Genomic DNA, 17,513 nt, shown 5'->3' on the forward strand with positions numbered 1-17,513 from the left:
AGACTGAATTAACTTAATTACCACTGAGAGCATAATGTCCTCCTTGATGCAGGTGTATGTTCCAGTGATTCACGATGACAGCTAATGTCAAAGCAACTTGGAGGATGGCTATCTGTTCCTCCCAGGACTATATCTTGCAGTGCCACCCCTCTAACAAGACATTATGATACTGCATAGCCCCGGACTGCCCCCCCCTCCCCCAACAATGGGCATGTTCACCCTCTCATCAGCTTCATGAAAAACTCAAGTTTCTAACTGATCACAGGTCACCTGTGTCTTAGTCAAAGATTTATCTCTCTGTGCCACATATGCTGGCCTATCTACTGGTTTACATAAATACTGACTCACTTATTTATAGTTAGGGGTTTAGTTTTGAAATTTCACAACTCATTTTCAGATACAGACTACAGATACTATGTCTCCATCTGAAAATGTACTTCTGCTTTGCAAACAAAGACGTTCTGCATACCAGTAAAGGTACCCCCAAATGTAAAATACAACACTTCTAATGAAGAGCAGCATGAGGAGTGTGTGCGCGCGCGTGTGTGTGTGTGTCTGTGTGTATGTGTGTGTGTGTATCTTTGTGTGTGTGTGTATCTTTGTGTGTGTGTGTGTGTATCTTTGTGTGTGTGTGTATGTGTGTGTGTGTGTGTGTGTGTGTGTGTGTGTGTGTGTGTGTGTGTGTGTGAGTGTGTGTGTGTCTGTGTGTGTGTGTGTGTGTGTGTGTGTGTGTGTGTGTGTGCGTGTGTGTGTGTGTGTGTGTGTGTGTGTGTGTGTGTGTGTGTGTGTGTGTGTGTGTGTGTGTGTGTGTGTGTACATGTGTCTTTGTGTGTGTGTGTGTGTGTGTGTGTGTGTGTTTATGTGTATGTGTCATGAAAAACAACACACACTAGCCAGTATGCATATATAAAACTTTTTGTAGTTGGCCAAGGAGAAGCTAAGAAGTCAGTTGCTTATCTTCCTGTCTGCAAATACTTCCTCTTTGAAGTAATGGTGATAATGTAATTCAGCCAATAAACATGACTGAAAAACAAAGGAATCATTTAGAGGAGGTGGATGTTAAAAATAACTCTTACTTAATACTTAATAGTTGACTATTATTTCTTACCCTCTTGCATGCTACATACCAAAATGTTATACCAACATAAATAAAGTCATGCTGTAGTGACATATAAATAGAAACTGACCTCACAGAAAGAAACAAAGATAATACAATTAAAACTGCTCTAGAGTAAGCAATTAAGGAAAGCATAAGATGAAGTAAGCAATTTCAGATATTTCTGTGAAAAAAAGTTCCCTTTTTTATGGAATTTAATTTTAAAGCAGATAATGACTGACGATCACATCCCTGACATTTTTGTTTATGAACTACTTACACAATGTATTTTGGAAAATAATACTTGTTATATCTTAAGGAAAACTCCATGCCAGAATGATTCTTCAGTATTCCTGCAGTATTAGATAGTGCCATAGGATTTACACTGTTCAGAAAGAGTATGGTGCCACGAGAAAAAAAATAATTATGAAAAGCCTGTGTTCTACAGTCCAACAGTTTTGCCTTTGTTATTACTATCAATATCATTTAAAAAGTTTACAAACATTATCAAATAGAAATCAGTAGGCTTTTGCTTTTCTACAGCCAACATTAGCACACAGTTATTTGTACAACTGTTATCATAATTAATATTATTATTAGATTGAAGTTAGTAATAATAATAATAATAATAAATGCATTTTTTACTTAGAAATATAATTCACATAACAATAAAAAGACTGTTTCAGTGCAGGGTATTTATTTTGTATCATAAGCTACTGTTAAGACAAAGATTGCCCTTTGATATTGGTTACTGCTAGTTATTTATACAGTCTGTGCTATTTTACAAATAGGGAATTCATTTTTCTTCATCTTCCTCCTGATGCTTTTGAGTACCTGTCTTCTTGAATTCGTCATCTGAAAAAAAGAAGGAAAACACGTTACAGACTTTGCAGTCAGAATGAAACAAACACTGGCCATACCACAAAATGCAGTCTGAAATTGTTAGCTATTGACAGTACTTAACAAGTCTAATGTGAAAGGGAATGTGGGATTGTATCCTTTAAAGTGGTCACATTTAGAATTACAATTCAGGAATACAGTGGGATATCAGGAATGTGAAACTTTGTGTACTATGTTGTTAAAGATAAACTACTTTAAGTGAATCTGCAACACAATAAAAAAAAAATTGTTACACTCCTCTCCGGTTTGGTAATGAAATTTCTGTCAATTGTGGTATTGTCACATTGAGGACGTTTATTTCCTTTTCTGAATTGTGTCACTGTCACAGATAAATATATATGTTAGCAGTGTGCGTCCGTGCACGCATGTGTGTGTGTGTGTGTGTGTGTGTGGTGTGTGTGTGAGAGAGTGTGCCAGGGAGGATGTACGAAGGGCTTGTGCCAATATATAATTTAGTATTTCATGACCATGTTTGCATTAGCATGTTCAGAGATGTTTTACTGAAAGGAGTCAGTTTAGTAGGTTGCTGATGTAAGCTTTTCACAGTATTGCCCACTGAGTGGCAAAGAGCTGAGTTTTTGCAATGTGACAGACTGAATTTCATGTGTGATGGAGCTAGGAATATACTATCATATCCAAAAGGTCTGATTAAACTGGTCTGCATCTGGAGAAGGACTACCACAGCTCATATGTACTGGACTGCACAACTTAGCCTGGAGGAAATTGTCTAAACAATGATGAGAAATGTGCATGCAAGTAACACACAAAGAGAATCCTGCTGTCTACTGAAAGTTTTTCCCCGTTTAAGAACTGCAGTCTTATTGGGATATTGCAGTGTTTCTAAATGTGTGTTTGGTCAGATTAGTAGGGGAAGGTTTAATTAAAGTCCACGATATCCCACACACAATGGTGATCTCTGCTGGGGATTCAGGTCACAACAGTGTTATGTTCCCCGACATTGCAAATCCTTGGCCAGCAGCCCAGTCTGTGCTAGATGGAGTCATGAAGGTGCTCTGTAGCACAAAATTGCTTACATGCATGTCCCTACTCTCTACAGTTGAATGATTTCTGACCACAAACAGCACATCTGCGACCACTAAAATTGATTAGACTAGGCCTATGTTGATGTCTTAACTGATAAATTAGTTTACAGACAGAAATCTGAAATTTACAGTAACTGTTAAGTCATTTTCAATCTATGATATTGCAGTTTTCTATTGTTATTGTGTACGGCTCATATAAATTAATAATGCTGACCTTTATTACAGACTGTATGCTGTAATAAAAAAAAATCTTAATTTACTGATCTAATATCATATTATCACCTGAATGAACGGCAGTGTATTATTATATTATATTATATTGCATTATAGAAATATTTGTTTTTTCTTGCATTGCTAGAGTCATAGATTAGAAAAACTAATGAAAACATGTAGCTGGTTACAAGCCATATTTCCCTTTATATAATATAACCTATTTAACCTATTTACTGTTGAGATAAAACACAAATGGTTTGGTTAACAATGTGGAAGGAAGGATGCAAGAGGAAAGAAGGGGGGGGGGAGAGAGAGGGAGAGAGAAAAGAATGAAGGAAGGGAACAGCTGTTACAGGAAGTACTCTGCAAGAAAGATGAGAAAGGATAAATGAGAAATATAAAATGAGTAAAAAATGGAATAGTAGAAAATTGTGGTTTGTAATGCTGGCTTTCATAATGCTAAACTACAGCACAAGGCAGTAAGCAAAGAGAACATCCTGGGAACTAGAAATGTAATTAAACTGCTTATTTTAATCAATTAAAATTCACCTGTACAACCTTCCTTCAGTGCACAATTTACTATAATGAAATATTTAAAAATACTAGTACTGTGTTAGGCTGCAGTGTAGGCAATAACATGTAGGAAGGTGGTGCTGGATTTGCAGCGGGATAGGTAGAAGAGTGAATCTTTCATTTACAAAATGTTTCCAAGGGACAAATGTGAATGTATATGGTATGAGAATTAAATTGTTAGGACATTATTCCCTGGTGAGAAAATGGAACAGCTAAGACCTTGCCCCCCAGAGTCAGTAAGGGATGGAAGGGAAATTATATAAGTCCACAGACTCTTGAGTGGACATTGTGAATGACTGGCCCTGAAAAGGCAGGACCACAATATGCTGACACAAGGGTCAAGTTTTAAGTTTTGACATGAGGAACTACTTCTCACATAATGCAGAGTGGACATACAGAATGGATTAACACAAATGGGGATGGATGCTGTAAGTAGGAGGCATTCACCTAAAGGTGGAATAAGTGGTAGGTGCTACAGGCAGAGAGGTGAAGGCAGTTAACCATGAAGGCAGTTAACCATCAACTGTTGCACTAGGGCACATTCACTTTCTGGAGACTGCATGTACATGAATTAACTAATTAATGAAAGTGTGTCTTGAGGTTGCACAATGGTTTCAGTTTGTCATTGAAAAGAAATTGTATACTTCCACTCCTACCATTCTCCAAAAATCTTGGTTTGCCAGGAATTGCTCAGCTCTCACACTTACAGTGACTGTCTTTTTGGTGATAAAAAGATATTTATGGAACATGTGTTTGGGAAGTTGTTGGATATAACATTTCTTTACTGATTATTACTCCAAGTTTCCATTCATTAACTGGCTTTTCATATTTGGCCTCTGTAGTTTGTTCTCTGGCACCTTTATTATGAATTGAATCAAAACTGATATGTGCCAAAAATAGTGAAAAATTGTACTATCTGTGTGATGGGTCCCTACTCTGGACTAGCAACCAAGGAGACTCAGTCCTTACCACTGACTCTGGTAAGGGACAATCACTAAGAGCAAAGATGGATTCCCACAGAATTTTCAGATGCAGCTCCCTGCACCGAGCACCATTTCCCTTACATTCCATAACTGGGGCTGGACTTTCTTTCACACTCCAGACCAACAGAAAACTTACACTGACTACTTTGGAGCTCTGTGTCCCTCTTACCAATAGCTGACACACACTTTGATATTTGAGTTTTGCACACACACATACACACATGGGAAATGTTGACATACATTTACTAGCTGTGCCCCCTTCTGGCCAGCCTCTGAGGTAATCATGCTGCCACCAGTCAGCTACCCTAAGGCTCTTACAAAGGATATCAAATTATACTATGTAAAAATAATATAAATGGTAAAGTGTGACCAAAGCAGCAAGGATTTCAGGAGTGGCCACAGTGTCACTAAAACAAGCATAAGTACTCTCAAGATGTTAAAAGTATTCTCTAAAGGACCAGCCACAATAAAAGGTATTAAAATATTTAATCATAAATAATAAAACAGAAAACAGGAGAACACTATAAACAACAGAATTTCAATCACAGAGATATAAAAAATACAGCTGGATAGTTTCTCACAGATGCAGAAAACAATGCTAAACTATTCTCACTAAATATCCCTGACTAACTAAAAAAATACTGTTCTTTGACTACTTACTAAAACAAGGCAAGCTGATGTTTGCTGAGTGTCTTACTACAGCAAAAGCCAGATGATGTCTGTCTTTGTCTGCATGGATGTGTGAGATATATATCTTGTCAGAAATCTTTCCTGTCAGATTCTAAAGTGCTGCTGCTAGGGTTCCAAAAAATCAGATGCTGGTTAGAGGATGACATCACCTCTGGTCCCATGACTCTGGTATAATACACACACAGAGCTTTGCTAAGATCTGTGGCAGCATCTGAAAGCTATAACACATTTTCAAACTTTCCACCCTTTTAGGGTTCTCTGATAAATATGCACATTTGAGCAGTTACAACAATACAACCTAGTATACATTCCTACATTCTTTCTATCCGGCAGGACCTACTGTTGATGCATTTTTAACACAAGTAACTTTACAAATATATTTTTAACTCAAACATCTGTACAAATCAGTGTGATAGTCAAATAACATAAAATCCTTTACAAAACTCCAGCTAGCTATCCTGGCATATGTACACATGTACTGCCCTACTCTCCCTGGCACAGACGGCACTACTTCATAACATCATAACCTGTAACATTATGACTGCTTACATTTATTTTTTAATAGAGTGCCTTGTTTTTAATTTTTAAAATGTTTTGAATCAAATTAATGTGATCTTTTGATAGTTGACTAGGCACCTTGTTTCTATGGTTTTGTGTGTTTATATGTTATTATAATATTTTCAACAATAATACTTTGCAACAGTATATCATGATTTTCAACTGGTTTCATTTTTTTATTTTTGCACATTTAGGGTTATTTTGTAATGCTGTTCTACACATGATAAATCTTTGTTGCCCTTTCCTCATTTGCTTTGGCTATGACTAGTATCTGTCTCACTAGGATGTCATCTAGACATTGCTTACAGTCATAGTGTGGGTAGCAGGTGGGGATTTTTTTCTATGCATTCTCTGATCTGACCTGTACTGTGCTGAATAGGCTGGGCATGGTGCCACAAAAAAGGAGAAACAGCAAGTGGCCAAGAGTTATTCTGTCCTTTAAGATGTACCTTGGGTGTCAAAATTTCCACCTCGACCTGTAGATGGAATCTGCTATCCTGAAGCCTTGGATAGGAGTCTCTAACGTTCCATTTATAAGTATGGTTATTGAGAAAATGGTGTACATATTGCTTCACCAAAAACAAACATCCCATGATCTCCATGATGCATATCATTCACATATTAGATACTGCCTCAACACTGTGAATGCTGTCATAAAAATGGCAAATTATATTTTTGATGGAGAAGGATCAGTTGTTACATTTGATCCAAGTTTTATCTCTGTGCAGCATTTGGCATTATGTTTCATAATATTTTGACCCCCCCAGCTGAGCACCTGTTATGGTCTTACATGCACAGTACCGGAGTACAGTGGTTACTGCTGCTCACAACAACTCTTCCACTCACTACTCACTCTTCTGGAGTGCTGTATGGCTTGAGTCTTCCATGTCTGCTTTCACTGTATATATGCTACCTTTAAGAGACACCATAAGGGGGAGAAGTATTCAATACCACTGTAATGCTGATGGTGTCCAATTATAACGTTCCTTCTCTCAAGAACTTTGGTGAATTTTACTACCTATGAGGACTGCATGGAGACCATACAAATATGAGTGGGATGGGATCCAGCAGACTTGCACCTGAAGCCTCAAAGCATGAGACCTTCTGTGCATGCAACTCTGCTTTTGTCACTCTGCCTCTCCTCTTCCCACTCTCATCTTTTATGGTAAGAAGAATTCAGAATTTGTGTCATATGTGCAGAACCCTGTGTGATGACTAATGGCTTGTTTTGTCATGTGCAAAACCCTGTGTGATGCCTAATGGCTTGTTTTGTCATGTTCAGAACCCTGTGTAATGACTAATGGCTTGTTTTGTCATGTGCAGAACCCTGTGTGATGACTAATGGCTTGTTTTGTCATGTGCAGAACCCCATGTAATTACTAATGGCTTGTTTGTCACGTGCAGAACCCTGTGTGATGACTAATGGCTTGGTTTGTCATGTTCAGAACCCTGTGTAATGACTAATGGCTTGTTTTGTCATGTGCAGAGCTCTGTGCGATGACTAATGGCTTGTTTTGTCATGTGCAGAACCCTGTGTGATGACTAATGGCTTGTTTTGTCATGTGCAGAACCCCATGTAATTACTAATGGCTTGTTTGTCACGTGCAGAACCCTGTGTGATGACTATTGGCTTGTTTTGTCATGTGCAGAACCCTGAGCAATGAATAATGAATTTTTTTTTTCATGTGTGCAGAATCCCAAGTGATGACTAATGGCTTATTTCATCATGTGTGCAGACCCCTGAATGATGACTAAAGGCTTGTTTTGTCATGTGCGCAGAACCCCGAGTGATGACTAATGGTTTTGTCATGTGCACAAAACCTTGAGTGATAACTAACAACTTCTTTTGTTATGTGCACAAAACCCCAAGTTATGACTAAAGGCTTGTTTTGTCATGTGAAGAGAACGCTGAATGATAAAAAAAAAAAAAAAAGACTGACCAACAGGGTTGTAGAGCCATAACATTTAATAGGTTAGCACTTTTATGCACTGAGGCACTTCATCAGACCATAAAATAAGTTAAAAACAAGATCCTTTAAGTACTAAAGTCAATCATCAAAAAACAAAACAATTCAATAAAACACAGCAATTAATCAATCAAACACATTGCACATTCTTATATGGTTACCTTTGATGTACAGACATTATTTACTGTTATATCGAATGACTTTGGAATAGATGCTATTAGACTTTTTTTTGACTCGCTTTCATGAAAACTCTAATGAACAGATTTGCTTGATATGTATGTTATTGGACCAGATACTCAGCAATAATGTATTTATCTGTGATGAACATTTTTATTTGCAGAAACTAGGAGTAGCAATGCACACAGTCTGTTGAAATAGCTATGCAAATATACTCATGACATATTGGGAAGGTGTGCATGTACTGGGTGATAATGATTTCTCCAGGCATCATAAATATTACAAAAGGTTTGTGGATGATATATTTTTGCTGTGGGATGGTCCACTGAATGTTCTTCATACTTTTATTCTGTATTTGAATAACAGCATTGCATTCCTTAGATTCACCATGACTTCTTCTTCGTGTCGTGCCGATTTCTTAGATATCCATTTGCAAATAGATATTGATGACCATATTGACACGGGTATGCATAGGAAATCTTGTTGGAGAAATTGCATGTTACACTGCACTAGTATGCATCCTGGACATATCTACATAAATGTGTTGTGCAGGGGTGACAGGTCCTGACTGAGGTTTCTTTTTTGGGGATAAACTCTTGGCTAGGCTTGTAAGGGCACCAGGGCCATTAACACAGTAACCTCCTATGATTCTATGATCCTATGAAAGGCCAGGTTATAAGGGTATCCAGGCTACATACCAGCGGTGAACATTTTGAGTGTGCATTTTCCGATCTAAGGAGGAATTTTGTAGATAGAGGGTACTGGCCACGTGAGATGGCTGAACCTTTTAATGAAATTCATGAATTGATAAAAGGGAAGGGGAATCCCTATTTTTATGCAGAGGGGAGGATAAGGATGAATCCCTGGGAAGGTCATTGGATGGACAGAATGCTACTAGGGTAACGCTAACATACTCAAGCGATATTAGCTCAGTTTGTAAAATTGTCAAAAGGAATTGGCCTATTCTTTCAACAGATGAGAATATTAGGCATACAGTGGGTGAGAAGCTGAGTTTCTCTTTTAAGAACACTCTATCCCTTAAAAGATGGCTTTGTTATGGTTCTAGAAGACACAACTTTTAAGATTTGAGTGGTAGGAACTTCTCCATGTCGATCATGTAGAGCCTATGAAGTTATAGCTACTGAAAAAATGTTTTATTCAACCAGTGACTAAGAAGAGATATACCCCCCCCCACACACACTTATATAGAGTGTTAACTTAGTATACCTGGCAATCTGTAATGTTTGTTCACATTTTTATGTTGGTTCCCTTAAGGAACAAATCCTTGAACATCATTATGGCCTGTTTTTCTGTTTTAGTTCTCCATGACCTAAAAAACAAAGGCAGACGCTCTTTCCAGAGAAGCATGAGTTTGGTTAATTTTATCTTACTTGTCCAGCAGACTTCTATGAAAAAGAAACAACATAGTCTAGTAAGCTGTCTGCTGCACTGATCTAATCAACTGTACTTCTTCAAGAGGTTGACTGGAAGAGTATTCTGATCTACTTTTTCACCCACAGAGTCCTTTCTTCTGATGAATATGAGTCAGACATTAAGTTCTTTGGAACCAAGCTAGCATCCTCTGGAACAGTTTTTCCTCAGTTATAAACTTGGGGAGATTATGTTATCTGTAGTGGGGAGTCCATCTCAGATTACTCTCAGTCCATCTCCTTAGTTTCCAGACTGTGATTTGTCACCTGCAGATTGGACTCTTGTCCAAAAGGTTTAACTTCTGCCTTAAAAGGTCTTCTCTGGAAACAGAAAACCTTAATAGCAACCACTCAGTCTCTAAGTTTGCATTTAATAGCTAGTTTATGGAGAAGGGTTGTTTATTATATAGGATAACAATTAGACCACTATGCAGTATACAACTCTACAGCTCCTTTCCTCATCACAAAATGTCTGCCGTGGATTGCCTTGATAAGGACCTGGAATACATCTAAAAAATGAATGGACTAGAATCACTTGATGCTCAGCCCCTCCAAGGCAGTGGCCATGGCTATTTACAGCACTTTAAGGAATTCAAATTTTGAGGCGTTAGCTACTCCAACAATCATTTATGGCAGTGATCAGTGAAGTTTGCTGAAAATTTTAAAAATCTTTGCACCTTCTGAAGACAGAGTGACACTTAGATGAGACTAAGCTTATATGCCATTGCCATTAAATTTCAAATGGAAATGATGTAAACAGTGAATCACAAACTCAGTCTTATAAAATATTCTTGTTTCAGCCCAGATCTGGGAGTCATCTTCCAGTCTCACCTGTGATAACTATATATATTGCTGAAACTTGAAATAGGAGGAAAACTCCAAGATACCAGTAACTTGGACCTTGTATATATTCTTCTACATTTGCTACTAGTATTTCAACAATCTGAGGATCACAGGTAGTCCTCAGAATTGCAAAAGGCACCTATAATTAATATGATTACACCTGAGTAGTGGATTTGGTTTGCTGAGGAGTACAATTCTAAACAACTAGTATCATAAAAAACGAATGCCCCTGTTGTCAGTAGCCAAAACGCAGATTTGCAGAGGTATAAAGGGAATAATGAAAATCTCCGTAGTGTTACGATTTTGTACGCACTTACATTCTGTTTCAGAGTACAAAACTGCCTACATCACAGTTGTTGGAACCTGCAGGTTTGAAGTATTCACTGTTCATTTTTTTAGTTATTTAATTTTTGCTTACTTTATATAGGAATGAAGTTTTTGCTTATGTAGGGTACTGTTCATGTTACCTGGAGCTGTGTCTTCCTTGTGAAACAAGACAGCTTTTCACGGTCGGCTGCTGATTACTCTTCCTTTGAGGTGAGGCAATCACAGAGTGAGAATAACAAAAACAAAGGTTGTATATGAGGACAGCTCCCACAGCAAAAACTGTTTTTTCATTCATCTGCTTGTAAACTTCAAAGTCTTGAGTATGTGAGTTATGGGTACGTGTGTACTTAGCCTGTGGGTTTTGGGTTGAGGTTGCCAGGGCTCTGTGAATCAGGAAAGCTTTTTTCATGGACTCATAGTCAATACTTTTGTATTAAAAGTGTTTATGTGAAAAAATGTAGTAAATGTTTCTTGTCTAAGTTTGCAAATGATAGACATCACTGATTCTTCTTGCTGCAGCTGTTAAGCAAAGGCAGAACTCATTCATTACACCATGATTACTTTATTATGTTGTTTTAGAGTGAAGTGTATTTCATGAAGAATATAAAATCACTTTAATTTATTATCGATTACCCTACACATGAAAATGGATTATGGGAGGGGCGGTGACGGTAGGGATCATCATATTGTCTCTTTTACTTGTATCCTGACTATTGCAGATGAACATTTCTAACTTTTTTCTAAGACCTCAGGTGTAATCTGAATATTATATTACAGTGGTAATGGTGGGACATGGTTACTACCAAAAAGAAGATGGATAGGGTATCTGATCTACTATTAATCTTATCTTAGTATCACTGCTTTTCCCAAAGTAAGCACTGTGTTTCCTTTAAGCCTGCTTATATTCCACAAAAGGATTTACTGATCTGCTAAAGATATTCCTCGGTTTGATTTACATATGTCTGCATCTGAGTAATTCATAAAATGCATGGAAGTATAAACAATGCTTGTGGTAAACATAAAGTAATTCTGAAAAAGATGAAGATCTTTTTCGCATTGTTCTTTTCAGTTTGGCACTGGATTTTATTTAGATAATCTAGTCTCTGGTGGTTTTATAGTTATATGTTTGTCTCTTTAGTATTGTGTAGTCAGTCTCAGCATCACAACTCTCAACATCCAGATGAGAGAATCAGGGACAAAGGAAGGACAATCGTGGACACCTAATTAACATGACAGTCATATTCATATATACACATTAATGTGTATGCCCACATGGACAATCATGGACACCTAATTACCATGACAGTCATATTCATATATACACATTAATGTGTATGCCCACATGGACAATCATGGACACCTAATTACCATGACAGTCATATTCATATATACACATTAATGTGTATGCCCACATGCATAACATTGTACAAAGACAGGGCATCATTTTAGAGCATTTTTTATAAAACACACACACACACACACACACACACACACACACACACACACACACACACACACACACACACACACACACACACACACACACACAATAATACTCTCACAGTCAGGCATACATACACACAAATACTATTCAAGAATGAGTGGACAGCTGAAATTAATAATACTGAAAGGATAGAATAATCAAGTAATCAATACTTCGAAATGAACAATTTCCTTAAAACAAAACTGTAAATAAAAAGCATTATTATCTTATAAACTGATGCAAGTTCTATATATAGAGCAAGCACATCGAAGTAATGCAATATCACCTTCCAAACATTATACAGGTGTAAAAAGCAAGCCACCTTTGTAAAAAAAATCACTAAGTAAACTGCAGCTAACTTAACCCACATCTTCCTCAGCAAGATTTGTAAATAATTACTGCCTTACAAAGTCACCTTCTATATTTGACTGCTGCCTGCAATATAAAGAAGGAATGACTCACCTGGGAATCAGTGGCTCCTTGATCTTAAACAAAAAAACAGTCAACAGCACCAGGCAAAAGGAAAATACATTTTTAGAGTTGGCAGAAAAACCTCAGCCCTCCTGAGAACAAATATCCTGTTTGTCCAGTATAACAATGAAGAGGAAAGGCAAGCCAGTGATAACAAATCCTGCTGCTCACTGTCTAAGTTCCATCTTTCGTCCACTATGGCAGACAAACAAGCAGTCTTACAAATAACTAAACTAAAACACCATGCACCGGCCAACCCAATCTTTCTGTATTCTTTAGGGCTCTGAAGGCTGGAACAACCACTCAATCTTTCGGTGTCAAACTGCAGAAACAGACCTTCTCTCTTACCTCTCTCAAAGCAGTCAAGCAATGAACAGACTATTATTCTTCCTGTATTGGTTAATATGCCATCTAGGCAGACTTAATAGAAGACAACAAGCTTCTCAGGCCCAATGCCATATATTAACCAACCCATGCACTGCACATGATGGAACATGCAAGCTAACAGTCTGTCACAGACTCGCAAAAGAGGAAGCCATCAAGTGGCATGCTAATTAGGTATGGTAAAGAGAGTGGCTGAATTGTCAGCAGCCAAATGCAAAGGTCTCTTTAACACAGAATTTGAAAAATACGGGAGTTTAATTACATAAACTCAAGCAACTGGGTATGGGGCTATATTATGATGAAACAATGGGCAATTTAGGACATTTTAGAGATATGCTCAGCACAATGGATTATATGTATTTACTTAAAGATGTATTCTGGGATGTGGCACAAATGTCTCAAGGAGTAAACTAATACTTACATTGGAGATGAGACATGGTCCTAAAATAGTTGAAGATAGTAACCTGTAGTCAGTGCTCTGATACATAAACATAAGTGAGCACTGTTCAAAATGAAATACATTAAATATGACTTGTAGAGAAAGTGAACTGATTGATAAAGTAATAAAAACAACTACACCATGGTCTAAATTAAACAACTTAAGTAATGTACAGTGAGGGGAATTTAAACAAAATGTTAAGATACTAACAGATAATGCAACTGCACAATAAAAAAAATGTTGAAAAGGGGGGTAGATGGGATACTGAATGCATTTCAATAACATTTCATAGGAAGTACTATCAAAATTGCCAGAAACAGTTAGAAGGAGGTATATACTTGAAGCTTATCAGCCAAAAGAAGCAAGTTAACTACTGAAGAAATAATAAGATTGAAGTAAAGAGTATGATACATATATAAAGGTAATTGTATGCTTAGAAGAAATAAGATGAAAGAAGTGCTAAAACGGAAAGAAAGAGAGTGGAATAGTGAAAAAGGAAATACTGACAAATGAAGTAAGGAGGTGGAAAGAAGATGACAAAGTTTTAATTATAATGGGATTAAAATCATTTCTGGCAAGAGCAGAAACTGAGTAATGACACAGTGGAAAGGAAACAGAACTTGCAGGTAGGGATAGAAAGGTGCTTTAAATTAGTCTGAGGACAGGGTTTTGCTCTGTGGTAGGTTACAAGGTGTTTCACAGTAAAGGGTTTAGATAACCAGAAGTTCAGCCCTTTCCAATTGAATTAGACATAAGTTAGACAAAGTGGTAGGTGCTGAGAGCGGAAGCTTCCCAGAAGGAAACAAATGAGTGAGGCATGGCTTGGTTATATGAACACTGTCATTTATGAAGCATAGAAGATGGCACAAATCTCAGATGTATAATAAGTTCAGTTTATCAGAGCAAATTCCCTCACACTCAGAACAATTGTAATGGAAATGTGTGGTGCATGCCTTTGGTGGTATCAAACAAATGGGCATACTTTTTAATTGCATACAAACAAAACAGAATGGCTAGAACAAATTTAAGTAGGTGGGCACACTCTTAGTTGAGAAGACACAAAAAATATGAATGTTCAAACATCCAACATATTTTCAATAAGACTAAATACACCCTTTAAATATTTATATTTAAAGAGCAGTTGAATTCACCACAGAAACCAGACATACTGATTGTCCAGTGAATGAAAGTGATGTAACTCAGTTTGTGCATGATTCACAAACCCAACTTCTTAGATTTTACTGCCAGTTTTTCTGATGAATTGACATCTCATGTTCACATGTTCACTAGTTAGAAGTTGCCAAAGCAGTCTTAAAAAGAAAGCCAGCTCCTTCATTTATTGCAAGTCTCACCTAATAAAGCAGCCACAAGCACATGCCTGGCCAATGGATCTCTTGCTAGGAAAGTGCTGTTCACTAGCTACGGCTACAAGGTGACCTTCCATGTCATCTCTTCAAGTTCTAAAAGCAAGTGGACACCAGATCTTGTCAGGGAACTGGCAGGCTAGCAAATAAACACAGAGGGCATTACATTTTAACACAACAGCATTCACAATATACTGCCTAGTAGCAGTTAATGGGATACAGTGTATTTACATTCTTGTCACTGCCTGTAGGATTTGTAAGCCTGTAATTAATTTAAAATGACAGTAAGTGTTTTATATCAGTAGCACTGCTAGTGGACCGAATGGAAATTGATCTAATATACTTTCATGTATATATGCACAACTCAGTCTTATGTAATCAATATCTATCTATCTATCTATCTATCTATCTATCTATCTATCTATCTATCTATCTATCTATCTATCTATCTGTCTGTCTGTCTATCCATCCATCCATCCATCTATCTATCTATCTATCTATCTATCTATCTATCTATCTATCTATCTATCTATCTATCCATCCATCCATCCATCCATCCATCCATCTATCTATCTATCTATCTATCTATCTATCTATCTATCTATCTATCTATCTATCTATCTATCTATCTATCCAGACTCAGGATATGACTTATGGTAAAATTAGATCACAATCTAGCTTTCTAGCCAAGAAAAATGAAACTGTTAAATGAAAATACATTTTTTTTCAAACAATTACTTTGCTAGTGCATGGTTAGTAAATGAAAATGTTACTAAGATCTTGACATAAAGGTGACAAATGAGAAATATATTTATTTAAATAAAAATATTTTCTGCAGCTCTCTTGGGAATTTTGGATGAAGAGGTTTCCCTCAGAGGCAGTCTTTCTGTTGAGGGACATTTTCTAGCTCTCTGCCAAGACTAGAGTCACAGCCATATTGTTTTTTCATAACAACAAGGGTGTAGCCTGGCTTGAACTGTACTTGACCATAACACATTTCCCATTTGTCAAAGAAATTGTTTTTTTTCATCTCACTTATAAGCTAGATCTCTGAGATAAGGAAAGACTGATACTTAAGTTGTTTTTGGCTTCACACCAACAGTTTGTCCTCTGTAAAGTCAATGTTTCTTGGTCATTTTCTTGTCTTAACATATCTTCTAAGCTTATTTTCCCTCTGGTTATTTTTCATTACTTCTAGTCATATTTTGCAAAATGCTTTGTTCATGAATGTTTAATTAAATAGTAAATTGGCTGAAGCAGATGCAAAACGTAGGATGAATAGATGCCCAATAGGCTCTTAGCATGTTGTTCAGCTGTGGTGTCCAGTTAATCTCTCTAGACTTGATGGTCCTTATTGCTTTGCAAACATTTTGCACAAAATGTTCCACAAGTGCATTACCTTTTGGTCAAAGTGTAGCAATTCCTTGACAATCAGATTTCATTGATCTGGTGCATGTAAAGAGGTTGACCATTGTCAGTCCTCACCGTTCCTTGTATTCCAAACACAGAAAATATTTTCCCTGAAGTGCTGGAAGTACTACATATAATGATGTGGAAAGTACTGGCTATAGAACTTAGAATCTTAAGCATTTATCAATAACAGCTAACAAATGCCCTTGTTAGACTCGAATGCATAAAAATCAGGACTTTTCCCTGTTATACATTAACCCATAAAAACAGCACTCAGCTCTGTCCATATTTTTTAGTGTGTTCAGACATTTGAATGGGTAGTGTTTGTCTGTCACAATGAAATATTTCATCATCATTTGCACTGTGTCTTACATACATACATACATACATACATATATACATACATAGAAAACAACATTTCTTCTTGCAGCTAAATTTGTGTCTGTCACCCTACCTAGACACTTTTTTCCAGAGTCTCTTGGTCATACGACCCCTGAAACTATTACTTCTTATTTGCATTTCCCAGTTGTTTGTGATGCTTCAATATCAGAATCCTCACCCTTCACTTTGTGCCGTGTTACTCATATAACATTCCTCTACTTTTTATAAACAGTGTATCTCTCAGTTGCACTTTCAATGTATCCAAATATCAGTGTTGCAATCGGTTTTATAAATTATCAGCTACAGTTGCATGTCGATTTCAGCTTTCTGTTGGAATCACTTGCTCCTTGACAACTAATCAGTAATGTTGACTTTTCTCTATATATTCTGTATTGTGAACTAGAATGGCTGAAGTCTTAAAAGCTGTCTCTGGTTTCTAAGGGTAGGCTTTAACATGGAGCTGCTCAATGGGCCCTTCTACTCAGAAATATAATGAGCATAGCTAGCTTTAGTCACAGTCAACCTAGATGGCTGCCTAGTGTGCCATTTGACCAGTGGTGCTTTCCTAACACGTCTTGTTTTTATTTTGTCAAGCTAAAAAAGGTGCCCCAGTCAGACACAGACACATGTGGTGTCCTGCAGCGAAAGCACAACGCAATTATTAATTTCCAGGCTTTCTGCTCGGTCCACCCACAAACTATACAATGTAACACAAACCCTTAAATGCTCTGTGAAACTCTATGATTTATTGCGCAGATCATGGAGTGTTGAACTAAGGAGG

The 17,513-nt window shown here is 37.1% G+C and overlaps 1 protein-coding gene across 1 annotated transcript in view; it reads right to left on the reverse strand.

Moving 5' to 3' along the window:
- Positions 1 to 1,771: 1,771 nt before the first annotated feature.
- Positions 1,772 to 17,513, reverse strand: part of PPP1R1B (protein phosphatase 1 regulatory inhibitor subunit 1B) — a 1,016,738-nt gene continuing 1,000,996 nt past the window's right edge. The window contains exon 6 of the mRNA XM_044055047.1: positions 1,772 to 1,951. Coding sequence (XP_043910982.1) covers positions 1,893 to 1,951 — 59 coding nt within the window. The 3' untranslated portion in view covers positions 1,772 to 1,892. The remainder of the gene's footprint in view (positions 1,952 to 17,513) is intronic.

This window comes from Protopterus annectens, chromosome 13.part0 (assembly GCF_019279795.1).
Source record: "Protopterus annectens isolate FY-2018-M chromosome 13.part0, PAN1.0, whole genome shotgun sequence".
Classification (NCBI taxonomy): domain Eukaryota; kingdom Metazoa; phylum Chordata; order Ceratodontiformes; family Protopteridae; genus Protopterus; species Protopterus annectens.